The sequence below is a fragment of the Gobius niger genome, assembly GCF_951799975.1.
Source record: "Gobius niger genome assembly, chromosome: 6".
In the NCBI taxonomy this organism is placed as follows: domain Eukaryota; kingdom Metazoa; phylum Chordata; class Actinopteri; order Gobiiformes; family Gobiidae; genus Gobius; species Gobius niger.
In genome coordinates this window covers 7,235,295-7,259,857 of record NC_136857.1, presented here as the reverse complement: position 1 = coordinate 7,259,857, position 24,563 = coordinate 7,235,295, and the positions used below count along the sequence as shown (strand labels likewise).

Here is a 24,563-nt window from a genome sequence, read left to right as displayed (position 1 = left end):
CTGTGCGGCTACAGGCACCATCTGGCCCTTCAATAGGTCTCATTAAGTCCAGTGTTATGGAGAACTGCCACTCTCAGTCTATCTGGTCATTAAGACACTTCATAAGCTCAGCAGCTCAACAATGGACCTGCTATTGTGACCAGAGGCAGTGAATTTGAAACACTGTGATTCCCCGCCTGCCCACGCACGGTTTTATACAAGTGAGCTTATATGTGAGTAGAGTGATACTATTGATGGGCTGAGTTCATGTTCTTTGTAATGTAATGATGAAGGGCAGTGTTCAATCTTACAATATGGGAGAGCCAAGATTTTATAGAAATGTCCCCTGTAAGGGCTGGACAATCAATCAAACTTTCATCGAACCTTGATTAAATCTGTGGTCCATTGCAGTCCATTGACTAATAAAATGGAAACTATTTTGGGTTGTTGGTCATGCAGTGGAAAGTATTCTATTGTTTATTTTGAGGGGTTTATTTCTCATGAATTATTTTAAAGGAACAGGCCACCATTTTTCCATACTGAGATATGTTCTTTGATACGTACCTGACTGGCCTTTGTGCGTGCGCTCAGTCATGCAAATAGACCAAAGATGTTGTTAGCATTTAGCCCCGCCTCCTCTCCTCTATGGACCCAAATGGGGGGTGAAGTTAGAAGCGACTTTCGCCTATTTAGATACGGTTACGTGAGTAGTTACACAATCCAAGTATAGTCACTCAAAATTAAACAAAGCGGTACTATATTGTGAGGCATAATAACACCTTTTTGCAAATTATTGTTTGTTGAGAGAAAGAAATTGCTGAAACATTGAACAGTATGTATTTTCGCCATACAACTCTTCCCAGAGTTCCAACCGTTTCAATAGAGATGGGGATTGTCTCGTCTCAGATTCCAGTCATAACGAGTGCTGTAAGGCTATAGTGTAGTGACCCAGCAGTTAAAGCACTTTCCTTAAAACATTGTGTTGATGTAACCCTATGAGCGTTGCTGACAATAAACATGGCAGACTTTCTCCATATAATGTTAGATTTAAAGCCTATGAGGAGCATCCCTAGAGGCTATTTAGAGCATTATTTTCTCAGATGAACAGAACCATTGATATCACGGGATAATGCTCAGTACATGTGGTCATAAAATGTGGAGAATCCGTATTTTGATTGATTTCATTAGACTTTTTGTCTGTTTCGTTGCAGTGCCAATGCCGTGAGCAGTCGGGACGGCCTGGACACGGAGACGGGCACAGAGTCGCTGCTGAGCCACCGCCGGGAGAGGGAGAGGGAGCGCGCGCGGAGGAGAGCCAGAGAGACTGAGCGTAAGTATTATCAGGCGCAGCAGATGCATCCTCAATAACCACATTATCTGCTCATTCAGAGCTGATTACATTTCACCGCCTCTCACTCATCCCCGCGCTCCGCTGTTCAACTGTGAGGGGCCTGCACATGCTTTACTACAGACATCACATGCTTTATCCACTACAGACGTTATGAAAAGGGAAGCACGCGGCTGTGAATGCGTTTCGGTGCTTGTTATTTATGGACTTTTCTGTCTTGCAAAATATGGGTACTTTTTCTGTGCCACGTTATGGTCAGGGGTTCTTTTCCGTCTCGGTGCGTGATTATAGCCTGTCATCCGGCACAATGGTGGATGACACATTACAGGAGTCTCTTTTGTATACGTAGCATTTAAATTGGTTTTATTTTCTCTTACATGGCTGCACGATATGAGAAAAAAAAAAGCAATGTTTGATAAATGTCTCTCATAAGCAATTTGCCTCATTATGTGATTGTGTCAAAGCACAAAACCAAAACAAGGCTAAATTAGGGAAATCAGGATTAAAACTGAACTTTATGCACATGTTCAAGTAGGGCTCGATAATTACTATATCGACATTTATATCGACATATTGTTCAATAAATAACAGATAAACCATACATTTTTGGGCTCGATATTTATCGATTATCTATTTTTTCTTTGTAAAGCTTTGATTTCTAACTTAACATTATATTTCATGTTTATTGCGGCTTGTGTTGTATTTTAGGATATGATTATGCACTTTTAGAACAAAGGTTACTATAATTTTTATGCCTGAGAGTTAATTGACAGTATGTAGTATCGTTTGAGTCAATAATATTGCCTCAATATATCGAACTTCAAATTTGTTATTGTGACAGGGCTATTTTTATGTTAACTTTTGGTCACTTTTGGTTCTTCGCAAAAAAATGTGTAAACCTCAGTCAGATTGAAGACCTCGCCCTGTTGCTTCTTGTCACCTAATATTACCATACAGTAATTTGACAATACATGTGTGCAGTCCTACACTCAATATTTTAATTTGACATATCTTAAAAATAACAATTTAGATATTATCTTGGGGGCTACATTTTTCATGACCCACCGGTGGCATTGGTGCTGTTGTGTTTCTCGGCTGCAAAACCCACCCTGTTTACTTGCCATATCCTCTCCAGCCTCTGTATTGCCGCCCTTGTCACCCACTTCTTCCCCCTGAATGAGTTTGTTTTTGTTTTGCCAAGGACCAGCCGCTTGTTGTTCATGTGCTGCTGCCGTCTCCGTACTTCACAGCCAGCCTGCCTCTTCGCATCCTGCGCTCCAGGCTCATTACCCGAACACTCATTAATTTATGTGGGCGCTGTTATTAGAACGGCGTAAGGCAGGGGACACCGCCTTCTTTTGAGCCGGGGAGTGGATTAGATCTGAACTCCCGTCGCATCCTCTGGGAACGGTGTCACAATGGGGACACTTCATTGGTTAACATGGTTTCCTTGTAGTGTCACACGGCATCTGTTGTGTGTTAAAAGTCCCCAGTCTAATGAATCTTTACCTTGGCTTCTTCCTGTTTATTCATCTTCATTGGAAAAAAATAATTGTCAGACTCGCCTCATATGATCCTCCTCCAGTTTAAAAGGGCTTCCTCTTCTTCCTCTTTTAATTAACAGGCAAGAGCCACCAGGGGAATAGGGGGTGTTCCTTAGTTCACCGCTGATTTAGTGGCCCATAAATCTAACCAATCTCACACTTATCTAATTCAATTGTCTGGTTTTGGCTCCGTCTACACTGGGAATGTCAGGGTTAATCAATTTTACACTTTAACACCATTAAGTCACATCGGTAAACGCTAGAATTTTCTAAGTGATCACATCTAAACCAAATCTTCTCTCCAGAAACAACTATATATGTAAATTCCCCCCATTTTTTGTTAGTCTGTTTTATTATTTTTCACTAATATGGATGTGGAAGATTCTCTAGTAAGCAAATAAAAAAATTCCGAGCACTGCAAATATAATTATTATAGACTTTTTATTCATTCAGAATGTACACAACTAAATTTCACAACTTGAATTGTACTTGCAAATATCTAAAAAGTGGAACATAAAAGGAGGTAGAATAATAAATGTCACATGTATATTCATTAAATAAATTCAGCAGTCTAATTGCCATAGCACAGAAACTGACAGTGACTGATGTCTTGCAGTCCTGCATCAAATGCTACAGAAGCTCTTTTCTGTTGGCAGGAAAGAGAAAAGTGTGTATAATAAGTATAAGTATAATGTTCTGAGAAGTCGCAGTGATCTTCTTAGCGGTCTTTGCCGCTCTCCTCAGTCCTCACAGTCCGCAGCAGCGCAGGCTCAGCATCAGACAGAGATGCAACTGGTGAGAATGCTCTCTGTGGTGCTCATGTTAGATTTAGGATGGGCGGGGGCGCTGTTGTACAAGCTTCATTTTTTTGAGGTCGTCTGTTGTGTGCACACCCAAACATTCGTTACTGCTGACCACCTCGACAGCCATGTTGTTTATGACAGGAGGAGCATGGCTGGGTCGGCTTTCCACGCTGACATACTGTTTGTTTTGATATGTTTTAATCCTGCCCTAGAAGAAAGGCACACCCCCTCAGTCCAGGATCCTCGTGGGTGGGAAACTCTGTGGTAATCTATAAGACTGAATGAACATTACCCATGATTTTACCCTTAGCTTAACACATTTCACCGTCATCCACCCTAGCCCTAATGTTTTTTAGACAGGGCAGTAGTTCCACCCCCGCGCTCAGTTGCCTACAGCATCAGCAGCAGGAAATTCCCTGTCACTCAATCCTATCCCTTCAGGTGCTGCAGTGTGAAGACTATCTATCTTACCACTTACTGCCGCACTGATGGGAAACATAAGCCTTCTTGTACTGCAGCATTTTGCGCTGAAAAGATTTATAATAGCCGTTTTAGCGGGGTAAGAAAGTAAAGCGGCCACAGGGTTGTAGGAAGAAACTTGATCTTGTATTCCCAATCCAAAATGCCGGCATATTAACACATATAATCAGATAATCCACACCCATTGCTTGCCTCAAATATGCAGTCCAGTCATTTTTTTTTTCCTTGCTGCTGAAAGAGTTTTTCTTCATTTGTTAATAACTTGATCCCCTTCATACCCGGGGCAGTAGTGAGACATAGAATGACATCCCGCTTCACATGATCCGTTCAGAAGAAGGTCGTCTCCTGATTGGTCCAAACCAGATTAGCAGCTGCCCGTGTACAGTTGTTGTATGCCATATTGAGGCAGGCAGACGGATGTGTTTCAGATGATAATGACGAAGGATGGTTTGCTCCGCTGGTGAGGAATTCTGTCATATTGTTTATTTTATTTTATGTGTTTATGTTTGTTTATGTTGGTGTCATTTCTAGTGTTCGTAAGTAGATGAGGTGAAACTAATAGTGTAGTGTAAAGATACAAGAGCTGAACAATGACTGCGGAAACAAATGGAAACTAACTTTGAGCCAAATCCAGTGTAATTCACTGCACGATTTGTTTTGCTCATTAACACCTGCTGTTCCAGGAATTAAATAAAACATTTAAATGAAAAATTGCAAAAAATCAGCATCTCAGTTTCAATGGTTCAATTAACAAAATGGCGGATTTTGCTTAAAACTTGTTAGCTTTCTAGGTTAGAGCAATCATTTTCAAACGTTTTTGACACATACCCCTCGACTACATGAGTCAAAGTAAGTTTCTCATTTACCTCGAAAGTACTGCAGGTCATTTAGAGAGAGGTGATCTAAAATTTGTGTTTACAAGTAGAAAGATATGTTCAAAATGAAGTTAAAATACTTTCAAACTCATGCTTATTTACTACAAAATATAATTGAAATCGCCCCCTGTACCTCTGGTTGGGAAACCCCGTTTAGAAGCTATATTTTCTAAAGCTTTGTATTTCTTGAGTAGCTGGTAATATTTCAGTCTGTACTTTTAATAAGGATGGTCATTTTAAGCTATGTCATATTAAAATTCCCATTATCCTTTAGAAATATTGCATATATTTTATTAAAAATTGTTCAGCTCTTGCTCAGATTGCAGCGTCTTGGCTAGCTCTTTGTTTGTTTGTTTGTTTGTTTGTTTGTTTGTTTTGCCGCTGATGTCTCTTTTGTCCTGCCTCTATTGTAGATGAAGCGTGAAGCGCTCGAGCAGCTGGTCCGTGGTAGAGCAGCGTATGGGGCTTTGCTTTTTAGATCCAATATCCCAGACGCAGCCGAGCAGAAAGGCGCACTCTCCAGTATTGTGCTGCGAACGCGGGGGGACGACAATGTGCCGTAGCCGCCTCTGAAACGGGAAGTCTTTCCGCGGACGCACTTCCTCTCAGAGCAGATAAACACGGAGGGAGCACCTTTGTGGGCGGAGCTAACATGGGAATTACCACATTGTTGGAATGTTTTGCTCGCTCTCGGCGCTGGTGCTGCCTGCCGCACCTTCTGTGCTCAAAAAGACCGTTTCAGCCAATCCGCTGTTTTCCCGAGAGAGCGCCCCCTAAGTTCAAGTGTATGTATCATAATAAAAAACTGGAAATAGGTAAAAGGTTGGACATATGTTTTACATTCATGGGACATACGGTAAATCTGATATTCAGGTGAAGGGCAGGGGAGAAATTACCTTTGAACGTAATGAGGACTTCAGAAGAAAGAAATCAGAAATGTATTTTTCCAGTGAAATGGAATGGCATGATGAGATTGTATTCAAACATTTAGGGCTCCAATAGGCAAGACAAGGCAAGTTTATTTATATGGCACATTTCATGTACTTGACAACTCAATGTGCCTCACAGTAACACCAAACATAGTAAAAATAGAATAAAAAGCATTAAATACACAATAAAAAGCATTAAAAACACAATAAAAAGCATTAAAAACACAAAGAAAATCAAGAAAACAAATCATTAGTTACAATTACATAAAAAGAAAAAGTTTCAATCTCCATAGGCAGCAATAAAAAGGTGTCCTTTCAGCCTGGACTTAAAAATAGGGGCTTCGCACAATTCTCATATCGCAATAATAATGTCTCTATGCAATTTCATTGTGTTTTAAACCCACAAAAAAAGTTGAGGTATATTTGCCCCTGCCCAATGCCCACCATCTAATTTTTTTTAAATAAATCAAATCTAGAACACAAACCTAACCTTTTGTTGTTTTTTCTATGAGTCTATACACTTATCTGTCATTGTTGATCCGCAAAGCACCGTGTCTATATTTTCCCTCATTACGGCTCCCTCCTGCTTTCTGCTGCGTCTTAAATCAGCTTCCCTTTGTCTCTGTTGCCTCCTCTTTTCAAACCCCCTTTTTTTTAAGCATCTCTAAGCGCCTGACCTCCTGTGTGACTCATCTCTGTTGCTCTTTGTTGTTCTCTCAGTCCCGCGGATCAACGGTCACTCTAAATCCGAGCGCACGGCCCGAGACTCGGCCATGGGCTACGACAGCACATCGGTAATGAGCAGCGAGCTCGAGTCCAGCTCCTTTGTGGACAGCGAGGAGGATGAGGATGCAAGCAGGTAAACGTCCTGACTGTACGAAAACAGCATTCCAGCTGGTACAGGCCCTTTATGTTGATCCAGCCTTATTCTAACACTACTTCACGTCCACCGTCATTCTGTTTATAAACTGTTTAGTTGATATTCAGATGTTTTTTAAAAAATACCTTAAATGCAGGGTAGATAGCAGCACTACAATAACAACTCAACCTACGTACATACTTTACACTTGCCATACCTCACCTGAAAGCGCAGTCGCTTCAAAATGCAGGCTGTGAACTGGAGGCCTGTTATAGCGCTGATTAGGGCTCTATTTCGAACAGGGGCTGAAATTCAGATCAGAGAGATACCTTTGTTGTTTACTGCATTCTGGTTATAGCTTTAGGGTCTAGTAACCAAAAGTGTGGGACTCATTCTGCTTTCTGATTGGACACTCAAAAACCAGAACAAAAAAAAATGTAATGCAAACTTTACTTTTTTTTTTGCAGTTAACATTCTGCTCAACCCCCGAAATCATTACAATAAAACATTGTCATATCACAATAGTGCAAAGGAACATATTACAAAGTACATGGTAGAAGGAACATAGGAACACAGCGTGCACACATACACACAACATACCTGTTTATGATTTAACTTTATCCTATTGTAATGACATTATTAATACAATTAGCAATAATCATATTTTGATTTGCCTCAGAGTCATTAGCAAATGAGAACCTGCTACACTTCAAAGTGGCTGTTTTAACACAGACCAAACTTACAACGCATTATTTGAAATGTTCATATACTTGAAGAAGAAACGAAGCACAACCACAACAACGGTCTAGTTTCATGTAAGAAGTCTAGTACAAAGCAAGTAACAAAAGGCGATCATTAATATATTTCTTTTTGCTACCAATGCCAAGCGTAGTTAGCATTACCAAAAGTCACTAGTTTTTTTGTATCACGTTTTTTTTTTTAACCTAACCTCTCTAACCTTAGTGTCTGACAAAACGAACCTAAAAAAAAGTTATACTAGAACACAAGTAGACACAATGAACGTTATGAAGTTTTCACTAGTTTCTTGTTAAAAAGGCACATTAATATACATATATCCGTGATCTTGCTACTCCCCAACTGTCATTATAGTATTAATTTTAGTAAAATGTTTTTCTATGTACAATGTATTATGTAAGCCCTACGTAGTGTAGTGCGTTAAAAAGCCAGGTTGTAGAGCAGGCCAGTTGAAGAGGGCATTTACTTAATGTAAAATGTTTTTGTAATAGTGAATAAATCAACATTATCATAACCAATATTTGATTTGCGCGTTCATCTCACATTTGAGGACACAGACAGGTCATGTTTATTCAATATTTTTCCAAGATATTACCTTTAAACTGCCGTACTTTAGCCAGAAAATGGCAATTTCTTCATATTTTCACAGCTTTGAGCCGGTAATTCAAATATGACCAGATGGTTCTGACAGCCAATTCAATTCATGATAGCGTATCCCTTGGAGCGCAGTGTACCTTGCCATATTAGGTAATGGCTTTCAAGATGTTGTTTTCAAAGATGATTCCCATTACCAACTCAGAACAACAACTATAATATTTTAAATAAATGTTATGTCCACAATTTGAGTACAGACATTTCCACGCATGACAAGAATGCTATTTTTCATAATAAAACATAACTAATACATCTCTGTTTTCTTTCTCAGGCTGAGCAGCTCCACAGAACAAAGCTCGTCGTCACAGTTGATGCGGCGTCACAAGCGTCGCAGGCGAAGGCACAAAGTGGCAAAGATCGACCGGGTGAGTTTCATGAAACACGTCAAAGCCGCCGCCTGCATCGAACACGACACAAACAAACGAGTGCCCTGATTGAAGCGGACGAAACGCCACTTTGGCTCTGCTTCACTGACTGTGACCGCTTTGTGTTTTTTACAGTCGTCCTCGTTCAGCAGCATCACCGACTCCACGATGAGCCTCAACATCATCACTGTCACTCTCAATATGGGTAAGGAGCAGGTTTAATCAGACAGACTCACCACAGAGCTCCATCTCAAGCAGGGCTCAGTACCTCAAGGGAAATGATATATTAAAAAAAGTGCATAATAGGGATTAGCAAAGAAAACCGCATTACCACATAAACACTACAAACTATATATCGAAATAATTATAACTGGACCTAAATGAATTCCAAATCAAGTCTCAACTTGGTCTATGCAAATTGTTCACTCAGCACCCAAAGCACTAATTTTCAGTTATTTGCCAGACAATAATTAACTAAGAATTACATCTGCCTTTTTTTTTGCCTATTTTAAATCAGCAGTACTTGTTTTTATTGCAAAGTGATATTTTCATGTGGGTCCTGGCTTCTAGTGCTATGTGCTTCTGTTATTCCATTTTTTATATTTTTGCTGCCTTTTTTGCCCTCCAAGTTTTTCCTATTGATTCTACATAATATACTTTATTTTACTACTACTTGTTTACACATTACCTTGTTCTTCCAGACTATGTGCTTCTATCTGCTGTAACAAGTGAATTTCTCCATTGTGAGATCAATAAAGGCTAATCATATCTTATCAAACAATTTTGGGAAATCATCTGATTGAATTTTCCTTTTTTTGCATTTAATACATTATATTAGATTTGCAATTTATGTTTATGATTAAATATACATTTCACATTTAAAACAGGTTCAAGAGCTTGAGAGAAGGTTGAAACATGAACAGCAAAAGTAAAAGAATGGGGTCTAAATTACAACAGTTTATCGCTAAATAAAGCAGTCTTTGACATCTGCTAATTGCAAATTGTGTTTTTAACTTTGACGGTTACTTGTGAAGCACAGTCACAGATTTTCCTGCGCAGACTGATGTAGCTGCTGCACAAATTGATACTTGTTTATTCTGTTTATTTTACCCGGCACCTTGATCTCACTGCTTTTCCTTTCCTGCGTTGTCAGAGAAGTACAATTTCCTGGGCATCAGTATTGTTGGTCAGAGTAACGACCGAGGAGATGGAGGCATCTACATCGGCTCCATCATGAAGGGAGGGGCGGTGGCGGCGGACGGCAGGATAGAGCCTGGTGATATGCTCCTCCAGGTACTGGCAAATGTATTCAATGTTGCTATTATTCATGAGCATCTTCTTAAAATCGCTACTTCAGAAGGCACTGTCAGAAAACTGTGCCAGATTCACGACATGTTCTTAAGGAGGGAAAATCATTCACACCTGTGTTCTCAGTTTGGTGAATGCCAACTTGGAAAGGCCACAAGAAGTGCCGTGTGCAAAACGCAAATTCAAAACAAATAACCCAGAAAACTGCAAAAGAAAAGAAAGAACTTTAACCCAAGTAGGCGCCAATCTCCTGGCATACCCAGCCTTCATTACAAAACGATTCAATAGATATAACCGGTAAATCATGGAGCGATGTTCCGCCTCCGTCGCTCGATGAGGAGAGCGTCCGACTTCAATAAAGTTTGTGACTTCAAGGCCATATCAAATGACGTCAGTGCAGTGTGTTCGAGAATTAACAATGGTGTTCGAGAGGATAGATGAAAAATAGGCAGCAGTCTGGATGACTTATACAGGAGAAGTTTATTTACCATCAGTAAGACATTAACTCGAGACATTACACTTGTCCTACTTTTCAAGTCTGTCTATGCTTCCATAGAAAAGGGATAAATACCCTCTCAGAGTGCCATACTGATGCACAAGCAAACATTCAGAGTGGCCGCCTGAGCACCACAGTCAAGGCTATGACATAGATATGTCATAGCCTTATAGTACGACTGTGCAGCTTGACCCAGGGATAGTGCGACTTTACACTTTGACCCAGTATGGTGTTCCATTTAATGTTATCCTCTAACACAGTGTGCATTTAGTCCTGTTTCTAAGCGGCGGCAAATTTATTACGTTTAATCAGAAATACATCAGTACTTTACTTGCCGTTAAAGGAAAAGGCCACCGTTTTTCCATACTGAGATATGTTCTTCCTTGAGCTTAGACGAGTTGATGCATATCTGTCTGGTCTTTACCCGTGCGCTCAGTCACGCAATAAGACCAAAGTTGTTGTTAGCATTTAGCCTCTTACCTCTCCTCTACAGGGGCAAACGTTAGAAGTTAGAAGTGACCAAGCTCTCTCACACAGTTACATGAGTAGTTACATGATCCAAATATAGTTACACTAAATTAAACATGTCGATTTCCAAAGCGGATAAAAAGGGGGACTATATTGTAAGGCGTCATAACACCTCAGGAGCACTTCGACTTCCACACAGAAATGTCCCACAGATATGTAATGTTTAACATCTACATCTCAGTATGGAAAAACTGTGGCCTATTCCTTTAATAAGACTACAATTAATATTACCAACTTATTTCTGAATGAATAGGCAGTTTATATATTTTTACATTTTAATATAAGGAAAACTAAGTATTTCTTGATTTGACTGGGACAGTGCGTGTTCATTAATGGGCATAATGACAGTGGGATGTTTTATTTATTTTCGTTCTCATGGCTTTTACAGTAATATTGAATGTGGTCAACTTTTATACATCAACATTATTTCAATTACATTTTATTATTTTGCTTTCTATGCAAATAGGAATTATTATGGTTACACAATTATGTGATTTCCCTTCCAAAGATAGGCTATTATAATGGCAAAACATCCATCCTTGAAGTTTCACATTCTGAGGTTTTGCGGCGACTTGGAATTAACCACTTCCACTGTGCAAACTCTGCATCACATTCTTCCTCTTGCATTAATTTGATATTTACCACAATCTTGTCAGTGTACACAAACAGCTGTGCATGACCTGGTTAGAAGGCATCCTAAGTACGTAGATTTGCTGCATATAAGAACATTTTACCACTTCTTTTTAGTCTTCTATTACATTTTGACAGGCTGCCTGATACGTGTAATGCTTTTCTCCACTGTTAACAATCAGGTAACAATGAGTTCTCAAAAACAAACCAATGTGTCAGAGATGCAGTGAAAATCAATCTTCAATTTGTTATTCTTCCGACAAAAAAAGAATGAAAATTAGTATAAAACTAACAAATCTTGGTTCAAAGGAGCTGTCGTCTTGCTCTTTCATATTGCATGACAACATCGCATTAATAGTTTCAAATTTTCCATGTTCAGTTTTGATGATTGGGAAATGCTTTAATATGTCAATCAAACGATGATGATGAGATATTGACGGATTTCCACGTCTCTTAAGGTGAATGACGTCAACTTCGAGAACATGAGCAACGACGACGCTGTGAGAATCCTCCGAGAAATCGTTTCCAAAACTGGGTAAGACTTTGCGCTTTTTTACCATTTGATTTATATCATCTTCTAACAACAACGTCTAAATCTTGGATGTTTTTGCTTTTGTCCAGTCCTATTAGTCTTACTGTTGCCAAATGTTGGGACCCATCTCCCAGAAGCTACTTTACAATACCTCGTGGTAAGAACAAATCAACAGTGCCTGGTCATTGTGAAGTTTGTATGAACCATAAATGAAATTGGTTTATTATTTTTCTCTTCAGCTGAACCGGTGAGACCTATTGATCCTGCAGCCTGGATTTCACACACCACGGCTTTGACAGGACCATTCCCACACTACGGTACTGGCGACTATATTTCTTCTACCATTGCATTTGTGACATTCTAGTATTTAGTCTTTCAATATCAGATCCAGGGAAAGGCTTTTGAAACTCAAGATTCACAATTTTTAAAATAACTCTCTAAACAGAAAACCCACAACTGGTTAACTTGTACTTAATAAAACAGCAGAGAGCTAAAAAATGTTACCAGATTATATTAGTTATTGCGGTAACACTTTATTTTACACTACCTTTGCCAAATTTAGAACAATGTAATGTGCTATGCACCAATGTGTAATAACTTGTACCTATGGGTTAGATACACAATGGAATGATATGTATTAGTAATTTGAAGATACATTATGTAATAAGACATAAAACCTTAACTCTTAACCTTAAAGGGGGGTATTATGCAAAATCGACTTTTTCAAGCTTTACATCATCTTATTATGTCATTCCCTCATTAAAAACATGCCTGAAGTGTTGCCTTGGCAAGTTCACGTATTTTTGAGTAATCTGTAAAAGCTCTGATGGCGGCCATTTTAGGGATAGGTTTGCCTGAGTCCTCCTAGGAACGCCCCCACCTCCTGGAGACGCCTCTGAGCTTTCATCACCAGCTGAGTAACCAACCACTGCTCCTCAGCAGAACCCCCTCCCCACTGATGCCACAGACAGTGTGTGGAGGGGGCGTGTCGGAAAGGGTCAGAGGTTCTTAAAGAGACAGAGGCCTATTTCAAGACATTCACTACAGCCATTTTGAGAGAGCAATTTTATACAAGGCAGTTATTCTAATTTACTGCATTTACAGACCAACAGAAGGTTTCGTCATCATTGTAGTGTGCTATAGACTGGTGTTATGTGATTGAAAAAAGCATAATACCCCCTCTTTAAGCCCTAACCCTAAGTGTCTTATGTCTCATTACATTAAGTACCTTCAAACTAATATTACACATTATTCCATTGTGTATGTACTACATAGGTACAAGTTATTACACTTTATTTTCCACTGCCTTGACACATTGTACCAAACTAACATAACATAATGTGGTTTTAATACACAATAAACTGCTATTATACAGTTTAATACAGTGTTCAAAATGTGTCTTCAAACCTTTTCTCATGGTAAGTTATTGCGTTGTATCTCATTTTGGTTTCATTTCAGAGTTCGACGACCTTCCGCTGTCCGTAAGTAAGACCGACATGGCCACGATAGTCAAGGTGATGCAGCTGCCCGACTCTGGTCTGGAAATCCGCGACAGGATGTGGTTGAAGATCACCATTGCCAACGCTGTGATCGGTGAGAAGCACTGCACTGTGTGGGCTCGTTTTGGTCACACCTTTACTCTAACTCACTAAATGTAACTGTAAGCACGCCGTCCTTAACCACACGACGGAGGGATGAGTCATAACTGAAGGAACATGACAGTTGTGTGAAATATTAATATTCATTATATGAGTGATATATGAGTACGTAGTATTTCATCATACTGTGCATCTACAACTAAAAGTGCATAAAGTGTGTAAAGTGATAAGGAAACAATCAAAGAGGAAATTAATTCAAAGCATCTACAGGAACTAGTGCATAGACTATGTTCAATATCCACTTGGTGCGCAAAGTGATAGCACTGAAAAATCCTCTTCATTCTTAAAATTCAAATGTTGTACTGTAAATTTGAATGTGTTTTTTATTAAGTATCAAGTTGTGATTGAATGCATGCAAGTAATTTAATCCTTATGAACTGAATTTATGTAACGTTACCCTTTGAACCGCCATTAGTGGACATGTCGGTGGTGGTGATGTGGTGTTATTTGTCACCATGTAATTCCCGGTCATCATGTTCCCAGGTGCCGACGTAGTGGACTGGCTTTACTCCCGAGTGGAAGGATTCAAAGACCGTCGAGATGCGAGGAAATACGCCAGCAGTCTGCTCAAACATGGCTACCTGAGACACACGGTCAACAAGATCACCTTCTCTGAGCAGTGCTACTACACATTTGGGGACCTCTGCCAAAGTAAGTCTCCTTCTCCTTGAGTCAGTAAACTTGTGTCGATTTAGTCCTGATTTAGCTTTCGTGTTGTTGATTAGGATTTTGACCCAGTTTGATTTCCAAAAGATCTAGACATTATTCTTTACACTGTGATCAAGCGTTGGCATTGTTTTCTCGTATTGTGCAGTGAAGCTTTTTAGTGAGATTTTGGCCACAACTATATAATCGATATAAATAAACCTATTCTGAAATCTACTGTATCATTGCTTCAAATATCACCAAAAAAGACATTCAGTACATGCAAATACTCAATTATGTACAGTATACCATGCATTACTGTATATCAAGAGCTACCTATGCTTTGAAAATACTTGAGGAACTATGGGACTTGGGTGGAGTACGCTCTTGAGAATGAGAATTTCCTTTTAATACTTGACAATATTTTAGGTTTCTAGGTTTGATTAGGCCTTTCTTCGTAGCTACTTGAGCAGGAGTGGAGAGCTACAATATACGGACACAGACCATATGACAGAGAATGCAATAATGCCATATAGGATATTTGTTAGTGAGCAAATATTGCTTTCTTTCTCAAATCCCTCAGCCCTAATCCTTTTTTTTTTTTTCTTTCATTTCTCTTCAGACATGGCGTCCCTCAATCTGAACGAGGGCTCCAGCGGCGGCGGCTCAGAGCAGGACACGCTGGCGCCCCTCCCTCCCACCGCAAACCCCTGGCCCCTGGGAGGACAGCCGTTCCCATACCCCCCCTTCCCTTCGGCGCCCCCTAGCTTCCCTCCAGGATACTCGGACCCGTGCCACAGTTTCCACAGCGGCAGTGCAGGCAGCCAGCACAGTGAGGGTGAGAGGCCTTCATTTATGACTGTGACAAAGTGAGGCATGACTTTCCTTCTCTCTCTCTCTCTCTCCTGAGTCAGATTTTTTAATTGACTCATTTTGTCTGAGCTCAAAGATGAACCTGGTTGCATTTTATTCGATTAAGTCTTATAATCTTATATTGCATCTTGTAGCGCTGCAGTATTGGGTGCACATAAATCAAATGATAGCATTCCATCTTTTTTTTTTTCTTTCTTTCTTTTGCTTTGAGAACTTCCGTTGCTTTGCATGATTTAGTGCGGGAAAACTTGGTGTGGGTGCTGATAACGAGGCAGGTTTCGACTTTACAAACAGATAGTGGTAGGTTACATGTTCCCATCTGTCTCTCCCATGGTGAATCATTCATTGTCCTGTGTTTCAGGCTGTTTTCATCACGTCATCTCTTTTCTTTACGCGTGGCTGCCAGATATTGACATATTAGCAACTGAATGTACCTATTATTTTGCAATGATCTGAGTCTGTTCACATCGGCATGAGTGTGACTTTTAGGCCAAACTTCAGGGCCAGGAGGTGTGTGTAATCCTGTTGTTCCCTCTGTTTATGCTGGGCAACGGTAGACTGAAGGAGGAGGTAGTCCCAGGACACAGGGGGATCCGGTAAGCCTGCTAACCCCCTCTGCTCCACTCTGTCCTGCATTAACCCTTCTTACTCCTCTCCACCCTCTCCTTTCTCTTCATTTTGTTTTACTTTCTACGGTATGTCCGATTCATTTGTCTCATTTGTCCTTTTTAGTCTGAGTGTGCCATTCCCTACTGTCCACCTCAGTCTGAACTATGCTGACATTTTGCAGCAGAGGTGCATGCTGCCGAATGAGCAGTCACCAACAGGGGGCGCTCAAGCATCACTTTACGCAGTACTGGGCTCAAGGGAAAGATATAAATGGCTTATTTTCATTGCTGTTGTTGTTTCCTCTGCTGAGGTATACCATTCCTGTATATTCAACTTCTTTATGAATGCTTTGAACATGTTTTTGGACATAAAACATGCTTTGTTTTTAATAAGTTTACTTGACTCTTTGGTCGCTGGAATACTTTTTACCGCTAAATCTATATAAAAAAAACATGTTTCACACACTTCCAGCTGTACTTATGTGGCACTTCCTTTCGTGGGAAAGGTCAGTGATCAGATGTTTTTTTGAAATGAAGCTAAAATCTTATGAATATATGAAAAATATGAACTCATGCAAGGTCAAGTAATAAAATTATTTCATTGCAATGAAGTAAGTCATTTTCCTGATAATGATCTCCTGCTGACAGAGAGACAGATTGGGGTTAGTTTCTGAAATGTTGCGTGTGTCTTTTACAGGAAGCCGAAGCAGTGGTTCCAACCCGAGTGCAGGCAAAGGCAAGCGCTCCTCTCCACAGGAGAAGTGCAGTGAGCCTGACACAGCGGCACATGGAGCGAGGCGTCCTGACCGCTCGGCCAGTCAGCTGAGCAAGCACAGTCATGCCCGCTCCAACAACAGCCAATCACATCGCAGCCACCCGTCCTTCACCTACAGCCACGCCCACATCACCCAGCCCGGGCCGGGCTCTTGTGCCCACAGTGAGCGGAGCCATGCCTCCTCTTACGGCCCGCCGGGTTTACCTCCTCCTTACTGCCTGGCACGCATGGCGCCCAAGCCCTCAGGGGGCAGTGGCACCCCTCCAGGGGCTCCCCCGGGCAGGGAGCTTGCCTCTGTCCCACCTGAACTCACCGCTAGTCGCCAGTCCTTCCAACACGCCATGGGCAACCCCTGTGAGTTCTTTGTTGACATCATGTGACCAGATCATGTGACAGGACGGTGCCTTCAAACACACTGAGCACAAATCAACCATCTGCATCTATCTCAAAGCAAAGGATTGTGGGCCGTTGGTCATCCTCACAGAGCTGGTCGTGTGTACAGTTGTGGAACAGTGCTGTCCCGTGTGGTGCTTCTTTACAGATGCAGTGTTTTAGTGGAGTGTTTCTGTTCAGAGTCCTTTAAGATGTGTCTGGATCTCAATCCCCCAGACCTGATTGGATATCAGCCTGCACTTACAGTTACAAAGGCTCAGAACAGCCCATCGTGATGGACGGATTTAGCCTGTTATGCTAAAGACAAACCCTGTTGTTTTTATTTGAGGTGAGTTCGACCTGCCAAACGCACAGAGTTACAGGATCTGTGGCCTGTTGTCAGCTGCTGTTGGCTGCAAACTGCATGACTGTCTACTGCTTTAACGACGAAAAACTCTTGATTTTGCTGAAAGTATTATTTGAGGAGGTTGTTCCCATTGCCAATATTGGAAGGATCCATACACTGGATATTTTGTGATATTATTTATGTGAACATATTTTATTGATGTTGTCAAACATTGTCTCTTCGACCACAGACAATCATCGCTGAGGTGCAGTTCTCACTGTCCTCCTGTGCTGTGTTGAATGTAACATTGCTCCAGTCAGTGACTGATGTCCATACACTTTGGTCTAACAGTTGAAAATACATTTGTACAGATTGCAAACGGTAACTGTTTTAAATAAACTGAAAGGGTGGGTGCTCTGCACTCTCTGTGGGCTTTGAAAGCTGCAACAATAGCCAAATGCAGCCCTGACGGGCACATATTTGTTGTAATGAAGACGCTGGTTAGGATTTTTTCAATTCAGTATGATGAACATGTTGATTAACATGTTGTCCATTGAACAACTAAAAGGAAATTCCTGGCTTCAGATTACAAACTTCTTTGCCAAACACTGGCAAACCCCAGCTCGAAAATGTCAGTTAGAGTGACTTTAATTATATGTGCACTTTTCCATTCGTCTCTCCCTCCCTTTAGTATAAACACTGTTTGCAATCGAACCTGTTTTGTTTATTAACAAAATAAAATAAATTGTACATAGAAATTTATTATATATAAATAAAATATATATGTTCAAATACAGTTGGCTTTTGTCAAAGATAATGATAATGTTTTCATACGTCCGCTGGAGCATAAACACATTAAGAACTACAGACTTTCCATGATTCTGATGTTATTTGAAAGATATAAACCTTTGTTGTATTTGTAGACTCGTTGGTGTGCATATTTCATTCTGCTCTGTAACCACACCAGCTCACGCACTGTCTTGACACTCACCACCTGTGGAACTTCTGAGACGTACTTTCCCAGTGGGCTGACGTCTTCAGACCGATGCACTGTCACTAAAGTCAACTTCAGAGACCCCTTGTTTGCACTTGACCCCACATCACCATCCCACGCTCGTTGAGACGCACTGCACCTCTGTCAGGAAGGAAGTGATGTCAGCCTGCCATAATAACATGTTCAAAGCACCAAAGCACGCCCACAAGGCACTGCACTGCAAAAAGATGAGTTAGACTTAAATTACATGACGTGATATTGTTTAATGTCATGGTGGCACAGCAGTTAGCACTCATGCTTTACAGCAAGATTTTCCAAGTTTGATCCGCAGCCTGAACAGGGCTTTTCTGTGTTGAGTTTGCATGTTCTGGGTTTCCTCAGTGTGCTCTGGTTTCCCCTGCTACTAAAACACGTACAATAGGCCAGGATGAATGATGTCTCTGTGCGTGAATGAACGGTGGTCAAAGGTTCTATTGACACAGATGTGTGCTGCCGCGTTTCTGTCGGTCCAGCCCACAGGGCAGCTTCACAATCGAGCACAAGAATCAAGAACGTCAAAGAGATTCACACAGAATTATATAGTTGTTCTAGGCCTCGTATGTAGACAAAACAAATAGATATAATTCTATTCTCAGGCAGCTGCGCTGCTCTCATAACAAATGGTACATAGTTTAGTATCTGAGGTCAAACTAAACTTAGCATTAAACATAACAACAAATGAACCGAAATTTTATCTCCTCACAGGGAACTCATCTCCAGACCTTGGGTTATGTGTGTTCAGGACTATTTAAGTTGGAGTGCATCCTGTGCTCCACGCAGAAATGAAAAACTGACCTGCAGGCAAGAGTACCAACAATACTACAAGCAACCATGCCAGTGGTTAGGTAGCCAGAGTAACAATGTTACTCTTTGATGTAAAAAATTAACTTTTTTACATTAAAGAGTAAAATTCTGTTTGTAAATAAGAACCAATAGTTCAATAAGTAAATGTATCTAACGTATTTAAAACGTATTTAATTGAAGCCGTTGTCACTGATGTAGACATATTTTTTTGCAGTGAATGGAGCTTTGATCAGCTGTTCCTCTTCACTCACATCTTAAAGCCCCTGTTATAACAAACACAGTTACATTCTGACTGTTGACAGCCTACAGGCATTTACCAGCACAACGAATACGCACATAATGATAAACACAATTCCACTTAGTAAGTTGTATGTAAATAATAGGGTGATTGCGCAGTGCACCATCAGCGCGGGGGAGGATGAAGGGCACGTGTGGGATGTGTTTCATGGCCTAAATGTGTTGGTTGTTTGACGACGCGCAGGTGCATGATATAATGTCAAAGGCAAAATATCTGCGAAGTGACGAAGTATACTATTCAGCAGCAGCAGCCTATTGCTAAAGGCAACAAAAAAAGAAAAATGAAAGAAAAACAAAAAAAAGCCGCATTTGCAAGCATGACTATGCCGTAGATAATCACTGACCAGTCAACAAACTTTCCCTGGCACTCTGTTACAGTAAGAAAATTTTTTTTTGGGAAGACTTACGCTATAATGTAATGAGGATAAAGTTTACTTTTGGCAAAGATTTTCCCCATGACTAGTAATGCTCTTTTTTGTTGATCCACCTGACACGTTGCACATGATGGATATCTGACTGTGACTCATCAAAAACTATATGCCCTGCCCTATCCCATTTTATTTTATTCTTGTGTGTTTACCAGCTATTACTTTACCACCAAGACGTGACAAAGTCTTAGTAATACCTCTCACACCTTATTGTATAAAAGAACAAAAACACTTAGCAGTGTCTACAGTTTCATAAAGTACAGTCAAATAAAGTTCAAGCTCCAGCAAGTGGAAATCCCAGGGCAAATATATCTTGTAAAGAGTGTCTGGATTGGCACATAAGCCTTTTTTTGTTTTGTTTAAAGTTCTTTGTAAAACAGTTTAAACTATTGTATAGCCAGGTCACTCTTGAGTTTTTTTTACCTGGTTAAATAAAGGTTAAATAAATAAATAAAATAGCTATTGAAGGGCACAGAAATAAGAAAATGATAATGAATGAGGAAAGAAACCCCCTTTTGTGGCTGTTTTGTATGTGAAGGAGGCGTGTCTATTCTGGATGTCCCACCCTTTTGCCTTGTAATATCTCAGTGTAAATATATCCACTCACAAATTTCCACTCACATGTATTTGTTGCACTGCTGCAGTCATCTCTACAACCTAAGACATACAGTAAATCATAGCTTTAGTTTCACTGGAGAGAAGATGGCCGTCCTGATGGTGCTGATGGGACTGTCCTGGCTCCTGCGCGGCACAGTGTGTGATCTGTCTGAAGAGCACAGAGGATGTAAGACGTGGAGGAAAACTGGACATAACGTCTGCTGCAGCAGCTGCTACTCAGGTACCACTAACAACAGCTGGAGATGTTCTGTTCTGACACGGATACTGCATCAGGATTTATGAGCTATATCGATACTTACTACTACGTACTTTACTCATTTAACTCTATGTTTTATTGCCACAGATGTCTGGCAATAAAACCATGACATATTCAAAAGTTAAAGATATAAAATATCCTGCTGCCACTACTTCTGCTGCTACTACTATTAATACTACTACTAATACTACTACTACACTGAGTACAACATGTAAAAATGCTCTAAATTTAAAAACCTCTTGCTACTTTTCTTTATTGTTTTCAATATGTATATGTATATGTATTCTGACACCATCACACATGTTGAATGGCTGCAATGACTGCATTTATTTAGGTAGTAAAATATCCTTTGCAAATAAGAAAATATTTGGTCTCCTCTCGTCTTACTGTAAAACCTGCTCTACAAACATACTCTGAAAAGCATGAGATTCTAGTTGAGCAGTTTATATTTCAGGCTTGAGTTCTAAATGTTCACAGTGAATGGAATCTAGATTTCAAAACAAATAAAAACTAATGCAATTGCAACATCTCAGAAAATGCAATGAGATATTTTTTTCCAGAGTTGTGAAGCTCTAGTTTTAAAAAAAAAGGACGACCTGAGCTCGCCTGAACTCTGTAGGCACATAAATGCTAACTCTGTGCGCTGTGGTTTAAATCAGGGCACTATCCTAGACTGAAAGATGTTTTTTTTTCCTCTAGCGGTGCACAAAACCAGATTTTGAGTTTCAGTGGTTAGAGCTAATCCCACAACACAAACTCAATGGAACTGACTACTAATTATTGTTTTTAGCATTTGGATGTAAATTCAGAATGATGATCAGTGGCTTCAGTTATATTATCTGGAGACTTTCAACGTAAAATTTTTATGTGACGATTGTAGTGAGAATATATACAGCGTTGCTATTTTACATTACAAATTATTAACACCAAGAACAAATACATCTTTGTATATGACCTAAAAGTGTTTTAACGATAAAACATTTGTAGAATTGATACAAACACCCAAATATGATATAAAAATAACAATTACTCGTAAAATCTATACATACTTTTCTTTATGACTTTCTTCTTTTAGGAAACCACGTGGTCACTGAGTGTGGCCCTGATCCCAAGGACCTGTGCACTCCATGTGAGCCAAAGATGTTCACCACCTCCCCCACAGCAGAGAGGTGCTACCACTGCACCCAGTGCATAGGTTTGTGTCCATGACTTTGACTGTGATGATCGATGGGGATATTTGTGTCTAACACTAAATGTACAGACCCTCAGGTGACGGTAAAGCAATGCACTTCCTCCAGTGACACTAAGTGCGGCTGCAAAGAGGGATATTTATGTGGAAATAAAGACTGTGCTTTCTGTATCGAGAAGTGCGACAAAGGACAAGAACCAACAGAAAACCGTAAGAAAAGAAAAACTGTGACATGACATTGTATTACAAGGCATTACATTGGAATGGGTGTGATTGATATTTCTTTAGATAAAGAAGAGAAGCAGAAAGTATATTATATATATTTCATTTATTTCAAGATGAACCATCTCTTTTTCAAGGGGGTCCTGAACACATAATGGCAAAACATAACAAGTATAGTCACATACATAAAACAATCAAATACACATAACAATCACACAGTCATCACACAGTCTCATGTCTTGCTCTTTTCACACTTCAAACTCAAATTTTTAAACTATGTCCTTTTAGACCTGAAGAAACATGTATTAAAAAGACAGGATTTGTTTTCACCTCTAAAATGGCTGTGATCTAGTTAACAATTAGGCAAATTACTAATTATAAGATATATATATATATATATATATATACATAATCAAATTTGACCCAAAATATAGAAAAAAACAAAACAATATTGCACCCATTAGATGCTCTGCTCTAGTGTCTGTCCTGATCAGCTCTGTATCTGTGCAGGGTCTTGCAGGCCGTGCCCAGATGGAACCTACAACGATCAAATTCATCAGAAGTGCAAACCATGGACAAGGTTGTAATTTAAAAATGTATTTTCTTGATTGTCATTCGTGTGTAAACTAAATTTACTTCATTATAATATATTTACTGACACCACAGCACATCATCTGCTTACTATTGTGATAGAATGCTAGAAATGGACATACCTTTTGAGCCAATTATACAGATTTACTCTGATTAATCTTTATGGTTGGATTAGCATCTAATTAAGTTGACCTCATTTGTCTTCCAGCTGTTCGAACGGGATCATTTTGAAAAAGGGAGATCCGTTCAATGACCAAAAGTGTGGAAACGTCTCAGTCATGCCAGTGGCCGTTCCAGAGCCAAACGGTAGGAATTTGTAGAAAACACAAATAATCAACATCAAAATATGACGTAAAGTGATAGTCTCTATGTTTACAAATTGAGGGGTGAAATTTTAAAGTAAACTATCATCTGTTTGCAGATCCCAACCCTGTTGAATCCTCGGGGACACTGTCTGCTGTTCTATACACGGCCTTTGGAATGGCTATTCCCGTTCTTGTGGTTGTCATAATCATCTTGGCTTTTGCTCAGGTCAAACAGAAGAAGTCATTGAAGCCAAAGAAACAAGTGAAAAAGACTCAAATAATCACCAACCCCACAGGTGAATATGGTTTTGTTTAAAGCAGTCTGTTTGATGACAGTCTGAACCCTTCGATGATGGTCAAGTGCTGCTTTTACATTAGTGTTATATAAAGGCAGATCAGACGAATCTTGTGTGGCCTCTCAAAGTAAATTATCGTATTTTTAGTATTTTGGAGCAGATGACAGTTTAGATATAAGGCTTTTGTTGTGCATATTGAAATACAGGCAAAAGAGTATCTAAAAGAAGAAATTGTTGGTGTTTTGTTGCTCCAGGAAATGTTCAGATCTAGAACTAAAAAGGCCTACAGCCTGGAGATAGGAACCTGCACACTCCCCCTGAGAATAAAAGCAGGGGCACTTTTAAAATCCAGTGTAAGCATGACAGCAGAGACATGCACTTCTTTAGTTATATTTTTGCCATGTTGGAGATGACTGTGTCCGTCACACAAATGTTGTATGTCCACAGTAATAAATAACTATATGTCCCTCTTTCACAGACGAACCAAGGACTTTAGTGGCCATCGAATGCAGTTTTCACGAAGCTGAGCAGGAACAAGGAAGCAGCTCGGAATCTCTCATTCCTTGACAGGGACATCCCGACTATTTTGATTTACGAGGCACAGAAAACAGGTTTCCTCGAAGGGATTGAATTATCTTTTGAATGCCAGCAAAGTCTGGGGAGTCAGTTTTGTTTTTAAGAAATAAACTTGATGCACTCCTCCCTCTTTTATCAAGGTCAGGTCACAGTGGGCTTACAGGAGCTGAATGGGCTCATTATAAGTCATGATAAGGCCAAGGGAATTCCGGTTTTCGTACTAAATCTGGTTGATACTGCCTGGAAGTCTGACTAAACTTTAACCTCAACAGTGAGTTCTTTCGAGTTAATGTTAAAACAGCGGGCAAATACAGTAAAGAGCCTACACTGTCTATAATAATAACCTTATGCAAAACCTACTACATAATTTAACAAAGCAACAAACTGTGAGGTACTTTTTACGACTTTCCGATCTGGTCAAAGTCTTGAATGTGGGGACATTCCTATATGTTAATGTTGCGATTCATGTTGTGCTATGTAAATGTCAAACCCACATGTTTTCTCTGAGCCCTTATGTTTGTGAGTGTAAGGCAGGACTGGACCTGTCTGGCACCAGAGCGTCTATCCCAGTTGGATTCATTCCTT

The 24,563-nt window shown here is 40.0% G+C and overlaps 2 protein-coding genes across 2 annotated transcripts in view; both read left to right on the top strand.

Annotated features, from left to right (window-relative positions):
- LOC306964206 (segment polarity protein dishevelled homolog DVL-1-like) overlaps positions 1-18,224 on the top strand; it is a 35,306-nt gene extending 17,082 nt beyond the window's left edge. The window contains exons 4-15 of the mRNA XM_079558166.1: positions 1,191-1,309; positions 6,679-6,817; positions 8,499-8,592; positions 8,728-8,797; positions 9,746-9,885; positions 12,013-12,089; positions 12,176-12,243; positions 12,326-12,403; positions 13,545-13,679; positions 14,228-14,395; positions 15,012-15,227; positions 16,568-18,224. Of these exons, the coding sequence (XP_079414292.1) occupies positions 1,191-1,309; positions 6,679-6,817; positions 8,499-8,592; positions 8,728-8,797; positions 9,746-9,885; positions 12,013-12,089; positions 12,176-12,243; positions 12,326-12,403; positions 13,545-13,679; positions 14,228-14,395; positions 15,012-15,227; positions 16,568-17,025 (1,762 nt within the window). The 3' untranslated portion in view covers positions 17,026-18,224. The remainder of the gene's footprint in view (positions 1-1,190; positions 1,310-6,678; positions 6,818-8,498; positions 8,593-8,727; positions 8,798-9,745; positions 9,886-12,012; positions 12,090-12,175; positions 12,244-12,325; positions 12,404-13,544; positions 13,680-14,227; positions 14,396-15,011; positions 15,228-16,567) is intronic.
- A 2,308-nt stretch (positions 18,225-20,532) lies between these two features.
- Positions 20,533-24,563, top strand: part of tnfrsf9a (tumor necrosis factor receptor superfamily, member 9a) — a 133,884-nt gene continuing 129,853 nt past the window's right edge. Inside the window, exons 1-7 of the mRNA XM_079558167.1 lie at positions 20,533-20,763; positions 21,875-21,994; positions 22,061-22,198; positions 22,721-22,790; positions 23,010-23,107; positions 23,223-23,402; positions 23,881-24,249. Coding sequence (XP_079414293.1) covers positions 20,547-20,763; positions 21,875-21,994; positions 22,061-22,198; positions 22,721-22,790; positions 23,010-23,107; positions 23,223-23,402; positions 23,881-23,969 — 912 coding nt within the window. The 5' untranslated portion in view covers positions 20,533-20,546 and the 3' untranslated portion in view covers positions 23,970-24,249. The remainder of the gene's footprint in view (positions 20,764-21,874; positions 21,995-22,060; positions 22,199-22,720; positions 22,791-23,009; positions 23,108-23,222; positions 23,403-23,880; positions 24,250-24,563) is intronic.